The 24,934-nt window shown below is 51.8% G+C and overlaps 2 protein-coding genes across 11 annotated transcripts; both read right to left on the reverse strand.

Moving 5' to 3' along the window:
• Positions 1–975: 975 nt before the first annotated feature.
• MASP2 (MBL associated serine protease 2) lies at positions 976–15,751 on the reverse strand. 10 transcript variants are annotated; one of them, XM_053577307.1, is made up of 11 exons: positions 15,692–15,751; positions 15,380–15,608; positions 15,057–15,234; positions 14,040–14,171; positions 11,946–12,142; positions 11,494–11,641; positions 9,673–9,791; positions 7,511–7,589; positions 4,427–4,561; positions 3,850–3,924; positions 976–2,242 (listed from the first exon to the last, which is right to left on the reverse strand). In XM_053577307.1, exons 1-11 carry the CDS (start codon positions 15,694–15,696, stop codon positions 1,479–1,481), a joined length of 2,061 nt encoding a protein of 686 aa, XP_053433282.1. In that variant the 5' UTR covers positions 15,697–15,751; the 3' UTR covers positions 976–1,478. The 10 variants fall into 10 exon arrangements, 8 of the variants coding, with proteins under 8 accessions (XP_053433282.1, XP_053433283.1, XP_053433287.1 ...); XM_053577310.1 differs by having other exon boundaries at positions 2,118–2,242; positions 3,788–3,924; XM_053577309.1 differs by lacking the exon at positions 976–2,242 and having other exon boundaries at positions 2,476–3,924.
• A 3,277-nt stretch (positions 15,752–19,028) lies between these two features.
• SRM (spermidine synthase) lies at positions 19,029–24,408 on the reverse strand. The gene is made up of 8 exons (XM_053576963.1): positions 24,113–24,408; positions 23,464–23,584; positions 23,069–23,161; positions 22,102–22,255; positions 21,740–21,823; positions 21,496–21,641; positions 21,286–21,408; positions 19,029–21,206 (listed from the first exon to the last, which is right to left on the reverse strand). Exons 1-8 carry the CDS (start codon positions 24,277–24,279, stop codon positions 21,186–21,188), a joined length of 909 nt encoding a protein of 302 aa, XP_053432938.1. The 5' UTR covers positions 24,280–24,408; the 3' UTR covers positions 19,029–21,185.
• Positions 24,409–24,934: the final 526 nt, after the last annotated feature.

Raw genomic sequence — 24,934 nt, forward strand, 5'->3', positions numbered from 1 at the left:
ACACAAGGGAAATTAGGCCAAACTCTTAGTGAACTTCTACATATAATGGTAACTGGTTAGCTAGGCTGAAAAACTTTTTATTGCATGTTTGTTGTTAAAACTTTTTAGGGAAGAGGGTGGCGCCTGTGGCTCAAAGGGATAGGGCTCTGGCCCCATATGCTGGAGGTGGCGAGTTCAAACCCAGCCCCTGCCAAAAACTGCAAAAAAAAAAAAAAAAAAAAAAACTTTTTAGGGAAGAATAGCTAACTAAAATTACATTTTAAAAGTCAAATCAGCATTTTGTCCTTAGTAGGAAAAAGTAAACTCACTAATTCAGAAGATGTTAGAATATTTGTTGAACATCAGGCGAGTACTCTTAACTGTATATTAGAGTTCTGTGCTATATTCAGCTATTGCTGTGATTTTTTTTTTTTTTTCTTTTTTTGGCTTAACTGCCCCCAAGTATTTCATACTCATTGTAAGAAGAAAAGGACATTACAGAATTTATATAAAGTCACCATTATTTCAGTGTCATTCATCCACATTTTACTCAGTCTTCATAATTTGGACATTATTTAGGTTATTTCCAATTGCTAAGAACATCCTTGCAGCTGAATTAAATTCTTAGCATTTGATTTGCTATGTCGAAGAGTATGCATGCTTTTAAGACCAGTCTCACTACACTGAGCACACCAGTCTCATCTGAAATGTATTGCCCCATTGTCTTTGACAATGTGAAATTGTACTACTAAACCCTGTACCTTTTGTGCAACAGTTTGATAAGTGAAAAATTACATTCCAGCATCTTGTGGTATTGGTTTTTAACATGGAAATCAGTCAATATCTGGGTTAAAGTATCAACCAAAAAAAGTGACTCAAAGTTACTCCTGAACCAGTATTGCTGTCATATGTAAAGCACTGTTAGAGATCAATAGAAAAATTCAAAAACAGAAAAACAGTCTGAACAGGCAATTTATAGAAATACAAGTCAGTATAAAAAGGTACTGGTCTTTTTTTTAATAAAGTAATTTAATAGTTTAAATTGGGTTGGCAAAGATGAATGCCACTACAGTGGTTTGAATTGAGTCAGGATGGAGTTAAAAACTAGCAAGTGGGAAAGCAACAGCAACTGTATGTGGAGTTTGGTTTTGTTTTTTGTGTGGAGAAACAACTGCCATGTTGATGCAGCTCAGGTCACAATGCTGCTAAGGTCTTTCACAAGTATTTCTAAAAAAGGAATCATGCAGGGCGGCGCCTGTGCCTCAGTGAGTAGGGCGCCGGCCCCATATGCCGAGGGTGGCGGGTTCAAACCCAGCCCCGGCCAAACTGCAACAAAAAATAGCCGGGCGTTGTGGTGGGCGCCTGTAGTCCCAGCTGCTTGGGAGGCTGAGGCAAGAGAATCGCGTAAGCCCAAGAGTTAGAGGTTGCTGTGAGCCGTGTGACGCCGCGGTACAGTGAGACTCCGTCTTTACAAAAAAAAAAAAAAAGAATCATGCAAATTAAAAATTACTGATTATATTCTTGATCCAGGGAATGTAGGTACTGACTTTTGTGTAGACCCCATACTGCCCTGCTTCCCCACATTTTATGGAACCCCAGGACACTATTCCTCCCACAAACCATCTCTGTGTCTCATTATCTAGAAACACTAATGCACCTCCACTGTCACCTCTACAGCTGTCCTTGCCGCCACTTTCTAAACCAGCACAGAGCATGTTATCAGTTACCCTTGCACCTGGATAGGGCTGCTTTTCATATGCAGCAGTACATTTTTGATGATCAACTATTGGTACATCAACAAACATTAGGTTTCTAGCAAGAAAACCCCTTTGGGTTAATCCCCATCCAGATGCAGTTCCAATGTCATTTGTCCTCATAAAGGATTCAGCTTCTTTTCTTGGCAGACAAATAGGCATGATGTTGCTATTGATTACAACTTTGTTCTTCAATTTAATCAGTGCTATGTCATTGTCAAAACCAGCATCATGGGTATAACCTTCATGTATAAAAACAGCCTCAGCCCAGGCTTGTGTATAATGAAGTGATAGTCTCTTCAGGGCACCCATTCGAATGTCCAGGGACGATGCATCATCCTTTTGCTTATATACAGCATGAGCAGCTGTTAGGACCCAGTTGTCATATAAAAGTGCGCCTGCGGCTGTAGTTCCACCTAATAACAGGACTTGCCAAGGAAAATCACCAAGCTTTGCGTTTTGCCCTCCATATATACGACCTCCTGTAGTCCGAGTTGATAGTCCACAGACTGAGGAAAGAAGCATATATAGAGCCTAAATGTTACCATCATGGAGTTGTGTATACTTAATGTCAGCCAAAAATTACATGAATTGGAGAGCGTCTGACCACCTATATGGGCAAGTGATGGGGCTGTTTTAAAATAGCACAGTTCAGGGCGGCGCCTGTGGCTCAGCGGGTAGGGCGCCGGTCCCATATGCCGGAGGTGGCGGGTTCAAACCCAGCCCCGGCCAAAAAAAAAAAAAAAAAGTTATAAAATAGCACAGTTCAAAGACCTGATAGAAACCTTTAGGTATTTCTTAATGCTTCAGTAAGTGAGGTAAGCAAAATTAACTTGAGGAAATTTTGTTTTGCTAAAAGAACTTGATCTGTGGGCAGTGCCTGTGGCTCAGTGAGTACTGAGGGTGGCAGGTTTGAGCCTGGCCCCGGCCAAACTGCAACAAAAAATAGTCAGGCTTTGTGGCGGGTACCTGTAGTCCCAGCTACTTGGGAGGCCGAGGCAAGAGAATTGCGTAAGCCCAAAAGCTTGGAGGTTGCTGTGAGCTGTATGACGTCATGGCACTCTACCGAGGGCGGTAAAGTGAGACTGTCTCTACAAAAAAAAAAGTTAAAAAAAATAAATAAAAAGTTGATATGTAAGATGGGGGAGATTAATAGGGCATATAGGAATTGGCTGATGCGCTCATTGGAGGATGCACATAGGAAGTAGAAGGACATAATCTTTTGACTGTGTTTTTCTCACTTGGAAAATAGGGTATTGTGTAATTCTGGGAAAGTAAAAATGAAGGTCAGTATCAGAACTTCAAAATTTTACCTTTGAATGTGTAAATGTTTTAAAAATTAGAACATCAGAGTTGTGGCCAAGACCTTTCAAGTTCAGAAATTACTATTTTTTGGTCTAATTGATTGTTCCAAACACTAAATTTAATTGTCTTTATTGCAAACTAAATAAGCTCATTAATGTAGCTTATGTATGTTTCCTGTTGGTGGCAATATACTTATATTAAAACTTACAAAAGAAAAACCAAAAACTCGTATGTCAGCCAAGTATAGGTTTAAAAAAAACTAATTTAGGCCACATAACACAGGGGTAATGAATATATTACTACCTTTCTTTTTTTTTTTTTTTTTAATCACTATTCAACTATTATCTTTGGAGCCAATTCTGGTTAAAAAATTTTTTCTTTAAGTACTACTAAAGGGAGGGTCAATTGTATTAATGTTTAAAAACTAGATGTCATTAAAACAATTGCTTAGGGAAATAATGAAGTTATTAACTTTGGGTTTTAATAGCATTTTTACAGAGAAGGAAAGTAACTCAAGAACTCATGTTTATAGATGTATAAATTGATCAAGATGATTTTAAAAACCATTTAATTTTTTATGTTTGCCTAGTTATAAGGTCAAAAATAATCAAATGACTGATGCAGTCAGCACCTAACAACCTCTCCACATGGAAGGGGGATAATGAGAACATATTTGGAAATAGTAACTTAGCCTAAGAGCCAAGTGCTGAAGTTACATTTCTGCCTACCACAGCTAAAGCTCTACTTACTGTCTCCTGCCCTGTTCTACTTTCCATCAATTAGGAATCTCTTGTATAAATGTATCCATTACCAGGCTCACAGACTGGGAGCGATTTTTCTCCTTTGGAGCTTGTCCAGAATCCATCAGCCTCACACACGTATTTACCTGCAAATCATTGGAAAAGCAAAAATGTTTTAACTGCATGTGTAAGATGGTTGTCATTTGCTTGAATACTCTCTTGAAAAATGTTGATTCTTGAACATCATTGGGAAATAGAAGTGTCTGAGTAACCATTTTACATGATTTCATAAATAGGAGGCTCTGCATTACCATGTTTGTTTGCAAAGTGGAAACCTTTTAGATGTGTAACTTGAATATGTATCAAGATCTCAAGTGCTTAATGCTAAGGTTTTGACTTGTTAAATTAAACCATTTGGAATATATTGTGTGTTTGTAGTAGTCATTTACTAGATAAGATCTGTTTTCAGGTTCTTGCAAATTGACATTAAAGTCACCTTAGCTATAATATTTCACTTAGCAGGTGGGGGAAGTGCCTTTTAATCTTTTGTCTAGTCTTAGCCAAAAATGGTGGTTAAAGTTTATTTTCAGACCATGAGAGCTCAAGTTCCAAATGTTGCCCACCCCCAGCTTTGAAAAATGTGCTCACCATCACCCATCTTCATCGTGTAGAATGTCTCTTGACAGCTGTACTGAATCACAGCTTTGTATGTGGTCACTTCAGGACCTGTGACGTACTCCACTCGGCCACAGGGTAGATCATCAGGAGGGCCACAGTCAACAACTAAAGAAATGGGGGAGGGAGGGAGCTACTTGTAATTTCAGTGCTAACATTAAACAGGTGGAGACCATAAGCAGCTAATCTTGTGGGTGTGGCATGCAGTGCTAAAACTTGAAGCCATCTTCATTTTCCTCTGTGCAGTGGACATTGTCCATTTCATCCCTAGACAAGGAGAGGGCCCCTTTCGTGTGATTTTAAAACTTGCTCTCTCATTCCTGTTACTAAATGGCTGAACTGAGGGGAAGTTGACCTTAGGAGAAAGAATTTATCACCCTCACTGCAAATATGAGAAGGTCTGCAGCAGAAAAGCTACAAGATGCAGCCTGGTTTGGTGTGAAATAGTACCCAGTTTGCAATTGGGAGGGCTGGAGAGAGAGAAGGACGCAGCTTGCCCTGATGTCTTTCACCAGGGGAACTTCTAGAAGACCTGGAATTGCTGCTAAAAACAACACGGCAGTTTCATCATTCACGCCTCAAGTTTGGACTAGCAATCACACTTGTTATGACATTACTAATGTGAAATAACCAATTTGTGAGACAAAAGCCACAAAGTGATTTCAATCTAAAAGTTCTTTGGGCTGGGCACCGTAGCTCATGCCTGTAATCCCAGCACTCTCGGACGCTGAAGAAGATCGCTTGAGCTCAGGAGTTGGGGGTGTGGTTGTGTACTCTGTAGTCCTAGCTACGCGGGCGGCTGTGGCACCTGGGTCTCTTGAACCCAGGGGTTTGAGGTTGCTATGAGTTAGGCTAATGCCACTGCATTCTACATGGACTGACAGAGCAAGTCTATTTAAAAAAAAGAAAGTGCCTTTGGTGTGGTGGCTCAACACATTTGTAATCTCAGCACTTTGGGAGGTTTAGGTGGGAAGATCACTTGAGGCCAGGAGCTCAAGACCAGCCTGGGCAACAAGACCTCCCCACACTCAGAGTTCTGCAAAAAAACAGTGTGGTGATGCACACTTGGAGTTCCAGCTACTAGGGAGGCTGAGGCAGGAGGCTCACTTTGAGCCTGGGAATTCCAGGCTGCAGTGAGCTATGATCATGCCACTGCACTCCAGCTTGGTGACAGTGAAACTCCCAATAAATGAATGGCTAGGCATGGTGGTACATGCCTGTAATCCTACCACTCTGGGAGGATGCGATGCCAAGAATTCAAGACCAACTTGTGTGACTCCCCATCAATACCAAAACAACATAGGCAGGGTGGTGGCTCACACCTTTAATCCTAGCGCTCTGAGAGGCCAAGGAGGGTGGATTGCCCGAGCTCACAGGTTTGAGACCATCCTGAGCAAGAAAGAGAGACCTCCATCTCTAAAAATAGCTGGGTGTTGTGGTAGATGCCTGTAGTCCCAGGTACTTGGGAGGCTGAGGCAAGAGAATTGCTTGAGCCAGAGAGTTTGAGGTTGCTATGAGCTATGATACCACAGCACTCTACCGAGGTTGACAAAGTGAGACTATCTCAAAAGAAAAAAAAAAATTAGCTGAGCATTGTGGTGAGCACCTGAAGCCTCTGCTACTTGAGAGGCTGAGGCAAGAAGATCACTTCAGCCCAAGAGATGGAGGTTGCTGTAAGCTTATGACATCACAGCACTCTACCAAGGGTGACAGTGAAACTGTATCAAAAAAGAAAAAAAATACTAAAAATATTCTGGCGTAAGAACAGGCAAGTGTAAAACAAATAATAAAAATAATTGAAGATACATGATTCTTAACTAGATGTTGGTACCGTACATCCTGACTCCAGTTAGGAGGGTATGTATGCAGGGATTACTACACAAAGTATCATACGTATGTTCACTCGTGTGAGATACGTGTAATTAGAGGGAGACACCCCACAACAGTAACAGCGGCTGTACTCTCGTGGTATTATGGGTATTAAAATATTTGTTGTTGGGTGGCGCCTGTGGCTCAAGGAGTAGGGCGCCGGTCCCATATGCCGGAGGTGGCGGGTTCAAACCCAGCCCCGGCCAAAAACCACACACACACACACACAAAATATATATATATATTTGTTGTTATTTTCTGTACTCCCATCTTCTATGATGAGCATTGTTACTTTTACACTTAGAAAAACATGTTCTCTGTAGTCCCAGCTACTCGGGAGGCTGAGGCAAGAGAATGGCCTAAGCCCAGGATTTGCAGGTTGCTATGAGCTGTGACACCACCGCATTCTACTGAGGGTGATAAAATGTGACTCTGTTTTTTGAGACAGTCTCACTTTGTCACCTTGGTAGAGTGCTGCAGCATCACAGCTCACAGCAACTTTAAACTCTTGGGCTCAAGTGATTCTGTTGCCTCAGCCTCCCAAGTAGCTGGGACTACAGGTGCCTGGCTATTTTTAGAGACGGGGGTCTCGCTCTGGCTCAGGCTGGTCTTGAATCTGTGAGCTCCAGCAATCTACCTGCCTCAGCCTCCCAAGTGCTGGGATTACAGGCGTGAGCCACCACGCCCGGCTAGAAAAACATTTTCTTTTTTCTTTCTTTTTCTTTTTTGTAGAAACAGAGTCTCACTTTGTCGCCCTCAATAGAGTGCTGTGACATCACAGCTCACAGCAACCTCCAACTTCTGGGCTTAGGCGATTCTTTTGCCTCAGCCTCCCGAGTAGATGGGACTACAGGTGCCCGCCACAACACCCAGCTATTTTTTTGTTGCAGTTTGGTCGGGGCTGGATTCGAACCCCCCACCCTTGGTATATGGGGCCAGTGCCCTACTCACTGAGTGACAGGTGCCGCCCTAGAAAAACATTCTCAAAGAACACACTTGCTAAAGCAAATACTGGTACTTTCTCTACTAGCTTGGCTTGGTTCTATTTTAAAGGGTGCGCTGAGAGAGTGGGGAAGAGAAGCACACTTGGAACTCTAAGCCCTGACGATGGAATAAAACAAAACCCGGAGACGCGATGGAAGCAGCGCAGTGGGGAAGGTACGGAACGTAGTCACCACGTGAGCGTACTGCTGCACTTGGGCATCCGCCGGTCCCAAGATCCATTTTTCTGACAGACTGCAGTGAATGATTTCAGGGGCAAATGATCCTAAAGGAGAATTCAGAAAATACTAAGTTCCTTGTTCACATGGTAAAATTACTCCCCAAAGCTGTGCTGTTCAGTAGCTCCTATTGTGGTGTGTCACAAGATGCTCCCGAGGAGGTGGCCATCACATGACTAGTGTCTGTGTGTGCCTGTGTGTGCACACGCGTGTGTGCCCTGCTGCCTTGCTGGATGTGCACATTTGCTGCCAACATTCCTGACCACATGTGTCACCCACGTTGTGTGTATCATCTCTGAATCAAATGTTGTCCTTTGCAGCAGTCGTGATGTGTCTTACTGTATCCAGGAACGTATCAGATCTCAAAGTTCCTGCAGACATTCCACCATTTCCTTATATAAAGTGCCAGAGGGTTATGGTCAAAAGTTTGGGGCCAGTGGGCATGGTCAGACATGACACTACTAAAACACTTCTGGGCTTTGCCTGTGTATTCTACGTCCGCTTTCAATGTCAGAGTCATGTACAGGGAAATGTTTTTGACCTACTGAAATAATTTTTTTCTACAATCAAACAGCAAAATCAAAGATGGTGACTTTGGCGGAAGCTTTATGCTTCAAAGGATGCCAGGATTTTTTTTTTTTTTTTTTGGTTTTTGGCCGGGGCTAGGTTTGAACCCGCCACCTCCAGCATATGGGACCAGTGCCCTACTCCTTGAGCCACAGGTGCCGCCTGATTTTTTTTTTTTTTTTAAATCAGAAACTGAACAAGTTTGCAGTCCAAGGAACTTGGGGGAAGCACCTGCCCAAGAAGTTTGCAGAGTGGGAAAAGTGTATTTTTTTCTTTTGACCTTCTACAGGACTGGGGATTGCCTAGCTATCATTACAATGTTATTACTTTTTACCACTGGGACTCGGTGACAATTTTGAAGAACATAAAGAGGATGTGTGTTAATCTCTTACCTGTGCCCCTCAAGCAACATGCTAAGCATTTTTTAAAATTATATTCCTTCTCCCTTAACAGGGACCACTATTTATAACTTTGCAGAATATACTCTTTCCTACGGCTAATTTTTTCTGGGCCTAGGAGTTATTTCATGGAGAGATCATTTGAGCAGGGGAGGATCTTAATTTAATCCCAGGTGCTATCACAGAGCATGTGGAAGAAGGACGATAAACTCATCTTTCTGTTGTTTCAGCCGCTCTATAAAGTTGCTGTCATGTGTGAACAAACAAAAATTTGCCCATTTAAATCATCAGCTTTCCAAAGTAGCTTTTAACTAGAAGGACAGAGGCCACCTCTGCCCTCTGGTGCAATGGCTCATGCCTGTGATTCTAGCACTCTGGGAGGCCAATGCAAGCTGATTGCTTGAGCGCAGGAGTTCAACACCAGCCTGAGAAAGGGTGAGACCCTGTCTCTACAAAAATTAGAAAAAACCCAAGTTGGGTATGTTGGCACACATCTGTAGTTCCAGCTACTTGGGAGACTGAGGTAAGAGGATTGCTCATGCCCAAGAGTCTGAGGTTACTATGAGCTGTGATGATGCCACTGCACTCTACGTAGGGCAACAGAGTGAGACTCTCAAAACAAAACAAAAAGGGCAGAGGAGTAGAGTCTGCTTTCTCTCCCCTACTGCAAGATCTCATTACAGTGGTCCCTAAAAAAAGAACAAAAGGAAGGATTTTCCGTAAAATTCTCTACAGCCACCCCTCTTGTCCTCTACAACTTATTTCTTTTCTTTTCTTTTTTTTGAGGCAGAGACTCACTTTATCACCCTCGGTTGCTGGCGTCACAACTCACAGCAACCTCCAACTCCTAGGCTTAGGCGATTCTCTTGCCTCAGCCTCCCAAGTAGCTGGGACTACAGGTGCCCGGCTATTTTTTTGTTGTTGTTGCAGTTTGGCCAGGGCTGTGTTCAAACCTGCCACTCTGGGTATATGGGGCCTGCGCCCTACCCACTGACCCATAGACGCTGCCCAACTTGTTCCTTTCATGTTTAGTGTTTTGCTTAGATGATAGAAACCACAGTGACAGGCGGCTGTTTTCCCTTTTCCCATTTTCCTTTCTCATATCTGCTGATATCAACATGTATACATGTCAAAGCGATCGTGACCATGGGGTTTATTAACTCACTTGCAGAAGCTCATAGCCAGTCTCACAGACGATGGAGAAGGTGTCTTTCAGGATGTATTTGGCTTGCACTGGTGAGATGTGGCCATTAGGTGGCGCCATCGGGTTAGGGCATGGCAGTGCTGCACAGAGGAACGTGGGCTTACTGGTTGTCATGTGGTCTATAGTGGCCAAGTCTGAATTTAGCAATCCCAAGCGAAACACGTAACATGTAAAGAAGGCTTGCCACAAATGGGGTAGGGTTCTTAAGATTTAAAACCAAAGGCAAGGGCGGCACCTGTGGCTCAAGGAGTAGGGCGCCGGTCCCATATGCCGGAGGTGGCGGGTTCAAACCCAGCCCCGGCCAAAAACCACAAAAAAAAAAAAAAAAAAAAGGGTGGCGCCTGTGGCTCAGTCAGTAAGGCGCCGGCCCCATATACCGTGGGTGGCGGGTTCAAACCTGGCCCCGGCCAAACTGCAACCAAAAAATAGCCGGGCATTGTGGTGGGCGCCTGTAGTCCCAGCTACTCGGGAGGCTGAGACAGGAGAATCGCCTAAGCCTAGGAGTTGGAGGTTGCTGTGAGCTGTGTGAGGCCACGGCACTCTACCCGAGGGCCATAAAGTGAGACTCTGTCTCTACAAAAAAAAAAAAAAAAAAAAACAACCAAAGGCAGGACGAAACGCTTAACTGCTTGTGTACAAATTAAGATTTGTTGCTTTGCTTGGAACTCGAGGAAGCCAGGGATGTTCCGAGATAGTGCAGTCACCACGAACGGAGGGTCTAGCCCATGCCAGGAACTATACACCCTGCTCAGGCCACGGGGACACTGCCTTCCACTCTGTCCACCCCCCACCCCCAATCTGCTTTTACCTTGCGCTTCTGACCTTCCCTCACAGCTGCCCTTCAGAACCTGCCAATCCATGGCTGAGACCCCTCCTCCCTCCAACAGCTGCTCTCTGGGCCCAGTGGTCTCTGCTAAGTTGCTGGGGTGGCTGGGTGGCTTCTGACCCTCAGTCCCATGCAGGTCAGTCTCCAGGGACAGACTTGGTGGCCCTGCAGGAGCCTAGGGCTTCTGTTGTTTGAGGGTCTGCTGTGAGGCGGAAGATCTGTCAGCCTCGGAGGGCAGAGCTGGGGACAGTTGGACAGCAGCATTTAAAGACCCAACTGCAGACTCCCTGAACAGCAGCCCTAGGCCATGATCACCCCTGCCCACTCCCAGCTCCTAACTCATCCCCACACCTCCCTGTCCACAACTGTGCACCTGGAACAGCCGAGCTCTTGGATTTTGCACATTCTCTTCCCTCTCCTGGAACCCTTCTGATACCTTTATCCTTTAAACCCAATCTTGGTGTTTCCTGTCGTGGGCAGCCAGCCCCTGCTGGGGCAGATCTCTCACATTGCCCAGGGCTTGGCTCCTAGGCTGTGCCTGCTACAGGGCTCTGGTCGTGTTGCTTTGACCGTCTCCCCACTGATACAAGAGCAGAGGCTTTGGGGACTGTGGCTTCTGCATTATGTATCCATAGGATGGGAGCATGGGTGGACGGGGGAAGGGTGGGTGGAGAGGGACAGACAGGAAGTGCCTCTCCTAGAGGAACATTGCCTCACAGACCACCCCACTCAAACCTGGTCTCCCTTCCTAAGCCTGGCCCAGAAAGGGTTCCATCCTATATAGTTTCTTTTTTTTTTTGGCCGGGGCTGGGTTTGAACCCACCATCTCCAGCATATGGGGCTGGCGCCCTACTCCTTTGAGCCACAGGCACCACCCATCCTATATAGTTTCTTGACACCCCACAGCGGAGAGGGAACTTCTACCCTCCCCCAGGATCTGAGACCCATTTGCTCACCTGTGCTTGTGTAGTGGATCTTCCAGCCCTTGTGATCCCCTGACTCATCAGTGACAAAGGTGACGGTCACAATGTTGCTCTTGGTTTCAATTCTGGGAGGCAATGTCTTTCCGCAGAATGGACCATATTCCTCTTTACCTGTTTGAATCTGGAAAAGAAGAGGCCTCTGAAACCACAGGACCTGCTGCCAGGGGTCCTGCCTGGGTCAGAGGGGAGCCACCCCCACCCCAGGCAGTTCAGGGAGACAATGATAGGGCAGACCCAGGCGGAGGGTGGCGGGTGCCCCCTGAGCCCTCACTTTGAAGGCTGCAGCCTGGCTAGGACGCCCATGGAGGGTCTGCAGAGGAAGGGGGTTTGCTTGGGACAGGAGCATGGGGACAGTGCTGCAGAAAAGGAGGGCATCTGTGGCTGAGGGGCAGGGTTAGACAAGGTGAGAGCCCCAAGAACCAGACCTTGAGGGAGTCATAGGGGCACTGGGTTTCAGGGTGCTCCTCCACGTCAAAGGACTCCTCGAAGTCCAGGATGACACTGAACCCCTCCTCCAGGCGGATGCTGTAGGTGCAGCTGGAGAGTTTGGGGTAAGGCCGTGGGAATTCAGGGCTGCTGAGTTCCCCAGACCGCTCAGTGAAGACCTGGCCTGAGCACAGGGCTGGGAGGACAGAAGAGGACAGAGGATGGGGTGGGGTGATGGTGCCTCCTCTGTCAGCCCAGACAGCAGGGTGCTGCCTCTCAGGAACAGGGTGAGAGGCAGGGATGTGGCTGGGACATGTGACCCTCCCCTTCAGCCCAGCTGCCCCTCGCTTTCCTGTTGGCCAGCAACATTACCAGAAACCAAACACCCCACCCCGTGGCTGAGGACTTTGGGAGAGCTCTCTTGCTCTGAGGCTTTAGCTGAAACAGGTGGCACTTGGGATTTGGGATGGAAGTTGGCCAGGGGGTGAACCCCGGGGTGGGTGATGGGCATCTGGGGCCAGAGTCACAACCCCAGAGGTGAAGACAAGTCTTGCCAGACTTCAGGAGAGGGGGATGGTGCCGGAAGAAGAAATGAAGGATTCAGAGCCAGGACAAATCCTTGAGTCTAGGGGTCCTTTCCAAGTTCTCTAAAATCCCTTGAGGCCAGCAATGCTCTAGTTTATTGACCAGACGTCTCCCACAGGTACCCAGCCAGGACCAGCCCAGCTTCCCCTGGTTCCAGAGAACAGTCAGAAGGGTCTGGACTCCGCCTGAGGGCAGTTTAGGGAAGTTCAAGTCCTTCCTCACTACAACAGCTGATTCTGCTGTGGCAAGATGGAGCTCCACCATTCGTGGAAGAATCTGTCCCCATTATTGCTGCCACTGCCCCCATCCCTGGCTACAGGGATAGGCGGTGGTGGGGCAGGGTGAATGTAGGCTCTGGAGATGGGAGGCTTCTATGGGGAGTTCTTGACCAGACTGCCCCTCAGTGAACCTCCCTGGGTCTCTCCAGTCTGGATCAGGCCCTCCCCAACCCTGGCCAGCACCCACTGAACAAGAGGTGACCAAGAGTGCTCTGAATTCAGCCTCTGGGGACCAGGTGGGGAAAGGGCCCTGGGTCTCCCCTCTCCTGTGGGAACTCAGGCAAGGCCCTGCCTATTTCTGAGGCCTCATCTTCAAAATGGGGCTAGAGAAAGCCCTCCTGGCCAAGGAACCTGTGTCCCTATAGAGTGGGCTTCACCACAGCCGGGGGTTCACCAAGCTGTGAGGAGGGTGGGCAGACAGGAGAGGCCCCAGGGTGCCCGCAAGGCCCGCCTCCACTCCAAACCCAGAGACACGCAGCAGCCAGTGAGGGGAGCAGGTTTATTGCTGAGGCCATGGTGGCTACAGGGGCTGCAGGCAGATGGGGGCTGCGGGCAGGTGGGGGCTGCAGGGGCTGCCGGCCGTAGCAACCTCGGCCTGACCCAGAGCTGTGGCCTGCGCAGTGCTCTGGCTACCGACACCCAGGGCAGGCCGGAGCCCACGGAGAGGCTAGCGGCTCTGCTCTGGAAGAGAGGAGGCAGGGAGAGACAGCAGTGGGGGAGGCAGGGTCAGTGCCAGGGTGGGGATCCATGGTGGCAGCCAAAGAGATCAGCCTATTCTGAATACTGACATTCCATGGAGGGAGGGAGGCTGGAGAGCCAGGGTTGGCCAGAGGAGCTGGCCTAGGTCCCCCACTCTCCCCCCGCAGCTGCTATGGCTGTCCCCTACTGGACTGAGAGCTGAGGCTACGGGGACTGTGGCCCAATGGGGGAAGTGACTATACAGGGGCTTCAGGTCCCAGATAGTGCCAGGCACACAGTGGGGACCTGACACATGCTGACCAGAGACAGCTGAAGAGGAAGAGAGAATGAGCTAGGGATTGGGGGCGGGGGGGGGGGGGCAGGAAGGGGAGGAAATCCAGTGGGAACAGGCTGGGGAGGGGCAGAGGTGGGCCATGGTCCAGGGATCTCCACTCCCAGGCAGAACAGCAGCCATGGTCTTGAGCCAGGAGCATCCTGGGCAGGGCAGGGCCTGGCCCAGGCTCAGGGACCCCCTTCCGTACATCCACTCACCTGAGCATGTACGCTTGTTCCTGTGGAGGACGTAGCCGGTGCGGCAGGAGCAGTAGAAGCCGCCCAGGTGGTTGTGGCAGTGGTGGTCACAGGCAGGTGCCTCCTCCGGGGACACCTGGCACTCATCGATGTCTATGGGGAGAGGCAAGAGAGGCAGGCAGTCCGGAGGAAAGGAGGAGGGACAGTGCTCTGGGCCTGGGCGTGGACTTGGGAGACCAGCCCCCTCAGTGGCTGCCCTGAGAGGCCTCACTGTGTCCTGGGAGGCGGGTGCAGAGCCAAGCCCTCTATGGGCCTAGGGTCATCGCAGCCTCAGGAGGGAAACGCAAGCACAGCCACTTTTTTTTTTTTTTTTTGAGACAGAGTCTCAAGCTATCGCCCTGGGTAGAGTGCTGTGGCGTCACAGCTCACAGCAACCTCCAACTCTTGGGCTTAAGCGATTCTCCTGCCTCTGCCTCCCAGGTAGCTGGGACTACAGGTGACCACCTTACACCCGGCTTTGTTGTTGTTGCAGTTGTCATTGCTGTTTTAGCTGGCTGGGGCCAGGTTTGAACCCGCCACCCTTAATATATGGGGCCAGTGCCCTACCCACTGAGCCACAGGAGCCACCAAGCACAGCCACTTTTAAACCAGTGAGATGTTCAGTGTCCTTCACCCAGTTAGTGAAGGGCATAGCCAGCAATCAAACCCAGTAGACATCAGACCCTTGCAGCAGCCTTGTAAGGAGCACAGAGAGGTTCAGCCACTTGCCCAAGGTCACATAGCTGGTCTTTGCTGGGGCCAGAATTTAAAATCAAGCTCCAATAGCACTGCTCCGGCTGCAGGGGGGGCTCAGTCTATGTGAGTGGAGTTTGTGGCTGTGACTGCTGTCTGCATTGCAGATGATGTCAGGCCATGGGTCCCTCTTCTGCCCCATAGAAGGTGGGCACACAGAAGGCAGGGCTGACCCAGCCCAAGGCAGGGGTACCCTCCACCCCCAGCTATGGACAGGCCATCCCAGGACGTTCCGGGTCAGCTCACCCTCCGCTGTGTAGAAGGCCTCAAAGCCTGTGAATGGCTTTTCATTGGAGTAGTCAGAGCGGAAGGTGACGTCCAGGTGAGAGCCCAGCGAATAGAAGGTGTCGTTGCCAGGCGCCCGCTCCGTGTCTGTGCTCTCCCGCCCACACAGCGTGGCCAGCACCTTGGTCCCTGAGCTCAGCTGTGGGGTTGGGGTCACAGGGAGGGGAGGCCACACCCAAGCTTGCCCTCCCTCCTGGCCTAGGCCACCCTGCTCTCGGGTGTCTGTCCCTCAGTCCTGGCCAGTCCTTGGGAACCCCCCCAGGCCATCCCCGCCCTGCTGGCACCTTGACGAAGTCATACTCGCAGAGGTGGGAGAGCTCCAGGTCAAAGTGGGTGAAGTAGAGGCGCAAGCGGTAGCCGGGGGGAGCAGACAGGGTCCAACGCCGCTCCAGGTCATTGGCATATACACCCGGGAAGCCAGGCGATGCCAGGCGCCCAAACACGGGCTCGGGCCACTTTGGGCCCATGGGGGTGGCCATGGAGACACACAACAGGCTCAGGAGGACCAGCAGCCTGCGGGCAGGGCAGGGGCAGTGAGGGCCGAGGCCCGTTCTCCCCTCTTCAGCCTCATGGCAGCTGTGGGGGCGCTTACCCACCTCATGGTGCCCGTCCAGCCAGCCAGGCCTGGTCTGGGGCCTCACGCTGTCCTCACCTTTGATCTGTTTGTCCAGTGGCCTGGCCCTGGGATTCTGGGAATTGACCCCATGACGCCTGCCCGCCCAGAGTTCCGGGCAGGGAGGGCAGGGCCCTCAGGAGCTCTGCTGCTCAACCATAACCCATGTTCCCACCTGAGTGAGTAGCCTCTGAGGCCCGCCTGGGTCTCCATAACACTCTGGGAAACCGCTTCTGGGTGGAAACAGAGCTGTGAACACATGTATCCCTCCTCAAATCCCAGAAAAGGCCATTCTGTGAATACCTGGTTCCCTGGGGAATACTGGAGAGCATCAGCTGTGTGGAAATGATTGTCTAGAAAGCACTTTCTAAGCCCACAGTGGAATCCGTGGCACCAGGTCCCTCCGGCTAGCTTTGAGAAATGGGCCAATCCCATGGCTTGGTGCCTGTAGCTCAAGCAGCTAGGGCGCCAGCCACATATACCAGTGGTGGCGGGTTTGAGCCCAGCCCCGGCCTGCCAAACAGCAATGACAACTATAGCCAAAAAATAGCCCGGTGTTGTGATGGGCGCCTGTAGTCCCAGCTACTTGGGAGGCTGAGGCAGGAGAATTGCTTAAGCCTAAAGAGTTTGAGGTTGCTGTGAGCTGTGATGCCACAGCATTCTACCCAGGGCGACACAGTGAGACTGTGTCTCAAAAAAAAAAAAAAAAAAAAAAAAAGATGGCTCAGCGGCTGTGGGTAAGGCACCAGCCACATACACCTGAGCTGGTGGGGTGGGTTTGAATCCAGCCTGGTCTGCCAAACAACAATGACGGCTGCAACCAAGAAATAGCTGGGCATTGTGGCGGGTGCCTATAGTCCCAGCTACTTGGGAGGCGTAGGCAGGAGAATCGCTTGAGTCCAGGAGTTGGAGGTTGCTGTGAGCTGTGATGCCATAGCACTCTACCGATGGCAACAGCTTGAGGCTTTGTCTCAAAAAAAAAAAAGAAGAGAGAGAAATGGGCCAATCCCTATTCCCCACGTCCAGGCCCAGCAGAGTCTTGGGGACTTCTTGGAGGGAGTGGCAGGTAGAAAACAGATGCCTTAAGCAGACAGATTGGATGTTGAGAGGCCCAGACTGGACTCCTAGGATCTGGTGGCCAGCAGGGTTCTTCCCTCTTTTTCAGGAAGTGTGACCAGCCCATTAGGAAAGATCTAGAGACCCTGGCTTCCAAGCAAATGGTTCAGCTGTCACTCACAGCGAAAGGCAAGGTGACAAGCCCTGCCTGTGCTCAGAGCTTCCAAGTAGCTTTCTAGTCCTTACTCTTATATATGCAAAGAACATTCAAGAATACAGAAACAAAGCAAACGTCCAAAATGAAAATGAAACAATATCATCAGAGGGGCGGCGCCTGTGGCTCAGTCGGTAGGGCGCTGGCCCCATATACCGAGGGTGGTGGGTTCAAACCCAGCCCCGGCTGAACTGCAACCAAAAAATGGCCGGGCGCTGTGGCGGGCGCCTGTGGTCCCAGCTACTCGGGAGGCTGAGGCAAGAGAATCGCTTAAGCCCAGGAGTTGGAGGTGGCTGTGAGCTGTGTGATGCCACGGCACTCTACCGAGGGCCATAAAGTGAGACTCTGTCTCTACAAAAAATAAAAAACAAAACAAAACAAAAAAAAAAACAGTATCATCAGAGGAAGGCTGTGTGTGGTTGTTCAGCACTCTGTGATCCCAGCACTCTGGGAGGCCGAGGTGGGTGGATCGCCTGAGCTGAGGAGTTTGAGACCAGCCTAAGCAAGAACAAGACCCCATCTAAAAAAAACTAGTTGGGGGGCGGTGCCTGTGGCTCAGTGAGTAGGGTGCCGGCCCCATATACCAAGGGTGGTGAGTTCAAACCTGGCCCCGGCCAAACTGCAACAAAAAAATAGCTGGGCATTGTGGCAGGCACCTGTGGTGCCAGCTACTTGGGAGGCTGAGGCAAGAGAATCATCTAAGCCCAAGAGCTGGAGATTGTTGTGAGCTTCGATGCGACAGCACTCTACCCAGGGTGACAAAGTGAGACTCTGTCTCAAAAAAAAAAAAAAAAAAAAAAAAGCTACCAGGCTCAGCGTTCCTAGTACAGTGGTCACGGTGCCAGACACATACACCTAGGCCAGCAGGTTCGAACCTGGCCTGGGCCAGCCAAACAGCAATGACAACCGCAACTAAAAATAGCTGGGCATTGTGGTGGGCACCTGTAGTCCCAGCTACTTGGAAGGCTGAGGCAAGAGGATCGCTTAAGCCCAAGAGTTTGAGGTTGCTGTGAGCTGTGACACTACAGCACTCTACTGAGGGCAACATAGTGAGACTCTGTCTCAAAAAAGAAAAAAGAAAAAGAGAGAAAAGCTATCATAGTTGACTACCTGCCTCAGCTGTGAAGGGCTCTGCCCAGTTGTAATAGTGCAAATGCTGAGTAACAGCTAATCCCGGTGGAAACGGCCAAGGCTGCAGATGAGGACTCACATGAGCTTGTTAGACTTAGGAGGGTGAGAATCAGCTGGGGTTTCCCCTGATACACCTGCACACTACACAGCACTGTAACCACCTACGTGGGGGTGTCCTCTCCCCACACACCAAGCAATTCATGAGACACCAACGGGGTGCCCTCTAACTCCATTCAGGCCTGACACTCCTTACCTGGAGGTGGAGTCAGAGCCCCTGGCTGAGGCTCTGCTCCCCAGATCGCCCCCGGGGATGCCAATTGCGGGCAATGGGTTGTCACCTGTACTGCTGATGACCTGTTGCAAATCAGGGTTCCCACTACCACTACCCTGTCTTTGGCTTGATTAATCTGCCAGGGTGCCTCACAGAACTCAGGGAAACGCTTACATCGACTGGTTTATTATAAAGGGGACAACAAGGGGTACGAATAACAGGAAGGGACGTGGAGCTCCCAAGTCCTCTCTGGGGCATTGCCCTTGGGAACCTAGAACTCATCAATAATCTCATTGTTCGGTTGTTTTCTCAGAGCTTTGTCTCGCCCCCTTTTCTGGAGGTCAGGCTGGGGCTGAGTCTTTCTGGTGACTGGTTCCGTCCAAGGGTGTCTAGGGACCTTACTCTACAATCCTTCCCTAATCACCTCATTAGCATAAACCCCGGTGTTCTGGAAAGGAGCACCTTAGGAATGACAAAAAGCAGTCCTACCAATCAGGAAATGCCAGGGGTTTTAGGACTGTGACAGGAACTAGGGACAGGCACCAAATATATTTACTATACTTCGGAAGATAATTAGCTCTAAGAGGGAAAGGCGAGGGGACCTGCTATTTCTCTCCTAACAAGACGCATGGAACTATAAATCCTTAAACCAGGAGCATAAGGAATTTTGATAAATACATGAAATGGAAAAAAAAAAAACTAGATAGGATTGATTTTATTCCCGGTACCATAAATGGGGCCTGTTCACAGCCCCCTCCAAGGTTTCTGGGACTTGAGGGGGACTCAGGTCATGTCCTCACCTAAGCTGCTGCTTCCTCAGTAGACCAGCCAGACGTGGGATTCAGGGCTCATCCCCAATGCAGATCCCTTTGAGGAGTGCGGGCATTGTGCATGGCAGCAGCTGCAGGCAAGTTCAACCTCCAGGTCACTGCACTCAGGGTTGCAAATGGTCTCCAGCTGTTTCTGCAACCAGGGCGCCAGCTCCCTGCCTGCGTAGCCCTGACAGGTGATCCTGATTATCACACGTGCTTCTAATTGAAGCTTTGTTAACAGGCAAGCCTCGGCCACCATCTTACCATGTGGATGGGAGCTGAGTGACTCCAGGTCACAGAGTTGACAGGAGGCTGTGTTGAGATTTACTACCAGGTCTGGCTTCTGGGGAAAGGCCCTCAGATAAAGGGCATGTCACAGTGGCCTTTGGCTCCTCCATTCTTTTTCTGTTTATCCAAATCCAGTGTGAACCTTTTTGGCCTCAACCATCCAGATGGACCTGCTCTGGGCTGGTGACAGTTGTTTGGAGAGATTGTCCCTGCCCAGGCTGTCAGAGCTGAACTGTAGAGGCTGCTGGGCCCAGGCTGGGGTTAGTGGCCCCAGCTGCGGGTCAGTTTTGTGGTAATGTCCCTTCCTCACAGGTGGTTGTGAAGATTAGGATGCCCGGTCCCTCCACAGAGCTAGTGCACGGCCCTGCCAGGCCTCCCTTGGTTCCCACTGGCTCCCCTCAGGCCCCCCTGCAGGTGGGGAGACCTTGTAGCAGATGCCAGCGCCCCAGCCCACTGTAAACTGCCCCAGGGTTAGGGGTGTAATGGAGGTGAGCCAGAGGTCAGATCTGCTGAGTCATAGGCCTGAACATACTTGTGGGGTGGGGTGGGCCAGGTGGGAGGGAGAGTTGGTGAAAAAGCTGGACCTCGCTCCCCTCCTCCCCCGTTATTCCAGACACCTGAGGATCATTCCCAGCTGAGCCAGGGCCCTCACTCTCAGGTTAACTCCCAGGTTGGCTCAGCCCTGCTCAGAGTGGAGAAAGGGGCTGGCAACTGCCGCCTTTCCAGAAAGGTCTTTTGCCTGCCATCCCCTGTAAGGTGGGAATGGGCTGGAGGCCACCCCTTCCCTACACCAGGTCCTGGTAATGGGTCTTCCAAGACGGGGCGAGGTCCCTGGAGAACCAGAAACTGGCAGTTCAGCACCTTGGAGAGGGGACAGCACTGTCTCCATGCAGTGGCCACCCAACCTGCTTTCTCAGCCTGTTCCACATGGGAAGGGGGTTGCTAGGAATTTGCCAGAGGGTACCCATGAGTGGGACAGGCAAGATGTGAACCAGCTCTGAACGCTGAGGAGTCAGGGCACTCTGTCACCTGGACCAGGGTTCAGCTTCCCATCCTGACTTTCTGGGTCTCCTCCAGCACCCACCCTAGAATACCTGGGTGGTATTCTTAATCTTCTTAGTGGCCGTTTTCTCAGGATACTCTGAGGCAGCCTCACCCTGATCTTTACAATCCCTATCTCTGACCCTGGGTAGGGGCTTTCACTGTGGCCTTGGGAGGGACTTGGTAAAGGAATGACCAGCTTTCCAGGACAGATTTGGGTCCAGTTTGATGACTGCCATGTCCCTCTGTGCCACAAGTCAAAGGGTGGGCCCAAGGCTACACAGGGAAGGCCCTGCCATAGTTTAGCCTCTCAGCAGACACTTGTAGGCCAGATACCAGGGCCCATGCAGACCTACACCCAGGAGAACCAGATGGCTGATGTGGCCTCTGTGTGGGCCCAGTCAAGGTCAGGGAACACGGGATTCCAAACTTTGTTATAAATACACGTGTTTGGTGAATGAGGGGGAACAAAGGCAAAGAGAGGTGCTGTACACAGCTGGTATAGGCATGGAGGCTGGATGCCCCAGAGAGACACACAGTCCACCCAGCATCCTGGGGCCTGTAACACTTGGTTGGTGGGTGGCAGCTGGCAGGTCTGGTCTGGGGCTGGAGGGCCCAGGCACCTTGGAGGCTCCCTGGTTCCAGGTCCTGGGTGGTCCTAGGCTCAGCTCACATCGTTCAGGGCCTGGTAGGATAGGAGGCCAGTCAGAAGGATGCTCTCTTGGGGTCCTGGGCCCCACTGTCCACTCTGGTAGGCCACTCACCTTTCGGGCAAACTCGGGCAGTACAAAGGCTGCCCGGTGCACATCTGAGTTGTAGTATTTCAGCTGCATCTTTTCCACCTGCTTCTGTGTCAGCTGTTGCACCGGCTCCCGGAAGTTGGTGTTCTGGGGACCAAGGACAGAGGCATGTCAGGGGAGGGCTCACCATGTCCTGCCCATCCCCCCATCTCCCACTGGCAGCCCCCAGCTCACCGGGTTTTTGCTGCACAGCATGAAGCCAATCTGGCCGCTGGGGTAGGTGGGGATGGTGCAGTAGGCGTAGGCCACCACTGGGAAGAGGGACTTGCAGAACTGCCGCATCTCCTTGATGAGGTCCAAGTGCAGCCACTGGCACTCACCTGGTGGTGGGAGGGGAGTCCGGGTAGCATGAGCATCAGACAGGGCTGGCAACACCCTGTCCTCCCCTGACCCCCAATGCTGGTGGCCAGTGGCTCACCCTGGCAACAGAGAATGCCATCCTCCTTGAGGGCTGTCTTCATGAGCTGGTAATAGGACTCCTTAAAGAGGCTTTCAGCAGGGCCTGCAGGGAAGGAGGAACAGAGGAACAATGAATACAACCTGGCTGAGACGTCAAGGGCCAATGTGATCCCACTACACAGACCCACACCGGTGTCCAGCTCATGAACTTTGGGCAGTTGAGCCAGGTTTGAGGGAAGAGGTAACAACTGAAGGGGAAAGTACAGCTCTGATGTTTTCATTGTTTTTACTTTTGGGGGGGGGGTGCTGTCCTCAACCCTGGAAAATAGGCCTGGGGGAGGCTGGCCTCCAGAGGGCGCTGGTGCTCCACCCCTTGCTTACCCATGGGGTCTGAGGAGTCAGTGATGATAACATCAAAGGCATCCTGGTTCTGTTTCATGAACTCAAAACCATCGCCTACATGGAGGGTCAGCTTTGAACTGGAGTAGCCGATGGCCATGCCAGGCAGAAACTTCTTAGAGACTTGGATGACATCCTGGAAGGGACAGGAAGGACCAGGTTGAGGGTGAGGGAGTTCTAGAGCTGCACACAGCCATGTGGAACTCCCACAGTGACACTACAGCCTAGTCACCTTGAGCAAGCCCCTCCCTTTTTTGGAACCCCAATAAATAGAGAGAACCCTGGTACCTCATCTCCCATCCTGTTCCCTTCCCCCAAACCAAATCACCCCCATCTGAGTGGCTTTCTTGCTTTTCCCTCTTTCAGAGGGATGCAAGTCCAACCTCTGGCCAGAAGCTTCTCCTGCCTCCACACAGCCAGCTGCTTCCAGAAGCCTCTGCTCAAATGCCAGCCATCTCCTGAAGGCCTGCCCCGATCACCCTGCAGGCTTGTGAGGCACCCCACCTTCTCCAGTGTCCCCCACCCTGTTTTGCCTTTATCAGATCACACTTTGATATCTCCTCTAACTAGAACATCAGCTCTAAGAGGGTAGGGACCAACTTGTCCACCACTGGACCCCAGCACCTGCAGTAATACCTGGCAGAGTAGATGCCAACTAAAAACGTGCTGAGTGCAAAGGGTAGATGCAGCTGAGATGTCCCTGAGTTCTGCCTGGGACTTAAATTAAAAATTAGCTTTCCTACTATGAACATGCCCTCACTATGTGCCAGGCCCACTGCTACCCAGTTTTCCTATGGACCCCTCCCAACATCTGTTTTCCAGATGAGGAAATAGGCCCAAACATGTTAAGCGCCTGGTCCAAGGGTGTGCAGCCAGTTCAGGGCACAACGGGCCAGCCAGACAGAGCCAGCCCTCAGACCTGACCTGCCTCCCCTGTGCAGGAACTCACCTCATCAATCTCACACTGGACCACAGACTCCACGGAGGGGTGCTTCACCACTTCCCGAAGGACACCCCCATCACCACCCCCGATGATCAGCACCTGGAACAGGACAGCCATCAAGGGGCCCCCACCTCACCTCGTTCTCCCCTAGCCCTAGGTACCTTTTCCTAGAAGCTCCTCCTAGGCTGCTCTTTACGCTCAAGGCCCCTTGGAAACTGCTCCTCAGAGACCAGAGCATGTCAGTGCTGGGATTCCCACCCTGGTCTCCCACAGACTCCCCTTGTCCTTCCCAGCACTTGCTCTGACAATCCTTCTGCCAGCATCTGGCTGAGCCCAGGGCACACCTGGGTCTTGGGACACAGTTCAGAACTGAGCCCTGACAGGGACCTGAGTCCGGGTACCTTTCGGGGGCTGGGGTGGCTGCAGAGAGGCAGGTTGGCGATCATCTCCTGATAGGAGAATTCGTCCCTCTCCGTGCACTGGATGACGCCATCCAGCACCAGCACGTTGCCGTAGGTCTTACTGCAGGCGGGGTGACAGTCGGGAACCTGGGTTCTCTGGGGTGGAAGGAACGTGCCCCAACCCGCCCCTGGTGAGGAGGGCCTCCCACACCCCGCCGGGGGTCCTAGAGTGAGAAGCAATGGTGACACGTGGCGAGGATGGCCGGCAGGCTTGCTGGGTGGGGGCTGGACCCGGGGTCTCCTCGGGCTCTGACGTGTCCCGGGACTGACACGTGGAGCTCGGCGCAGACTCCAGCTTCCTCTCTCTTAGAGGCCGCCCGAAGCGCCAGCCCCCGGCCGAGGGAGACGGGATGCAGGGTTGAGAAGGCCCGCGGCAGGGCACCGGCCTAGTTCCCAAGAACTTCTGACAGCTTCGCGGGGGCAGCATCGGCTCAGAGGGGCGCCGGGAGGCAGGAGAGGGGCCGGACTGAAAAGAGGGCGGTCTGGGCCAGAATTAGGGCAGGGTGGGGGCCGGCTGGGGTCCCTGCTTAGAAGGACCCTGCCGGGTGGGCAGTGGACGTAGTGCCGAGGGAGACGCGGGCGATGGTACCTGCGGAAAACGAGGATATCCTGGTACCGCGAGCGCTGATGGTGGAGCAGCTGCTCTACCTGCAGCGACAAGGCCTGGCCCGGCCACAGGCTGCACGTCTCACGGAACCAGCCCTCGCGGATGGTGGCGGGGCCGGAGGCGTCAGGGCCGTCGGGGCCGGACTCCATGGCGGGCGGGCGGGCGGCGCTGGGCGCGGGACGCGGGCCCGGGACTGCAGGCCGCGCGGAGCCGCAGCACAACGGGACCAGCTCCGCCCGCCGCCCGCGCCGCAACCTAACCCTGGCCGTAGGGCGGGGCCTGCTGGAGGGGGCGGGGCCAAAACCCAGCCAATGGCAGCGCGGCCACGCCGGGCGCTCATTGGCCGCCGTCCCGCCTTGCGGCGCCCAGTGGCCGGGGTGCCCTGTCCGTCGGCGGCAGCAGGGTAGTGCGGTCCGCTCCGGAGCCACGTGGGGCTGGGGCCGGGAGGCCGGGCCGGGGCCAAGGGGCGGGTTCCCGGGCGAAGGGGCGGGCCAGCGTATGGGGTCCGGGTTTCTCCTCCGGCCCACCGCCGGCTGAGGCCGTGCACTCCGGCTCCTGTCTCCTCCCGGTGGTCTGGAGGCACCCAAGGCTGCGCGACTCAGGCTGGGCGCGCACTGTTGGGGTGCTGCGACGTGAGCACCGGGACTTAAGCCTTTAGGCTGGAGAAATGGGATCGGGCAGCTACATTGCCCCATCGGGCAAGGGGTTACGTTGTTGGGTGGAGCTAGAGAATGTATCCTTCCCAGCGTCCACAATTTGGCTCCCCGCTGGAATTGGGCAGATTGTGTGGCTCGTCAGGACACA

The sequence above is a fragment of the Nycticebus coucang genome, chromosome 22 (genome assembly GCF_027406575.1).
Source record: "Nycticebus coucang isolate mNycCou1 chromosome 22, mNycCou1.pri, whole genome shotgun sequence".
Lineage (NCBI taxonomy): Eukaryota > Metazoa > Chordata > Mammalia > Primates > Lorisidae > Nycticebus > Nycticebus coucang.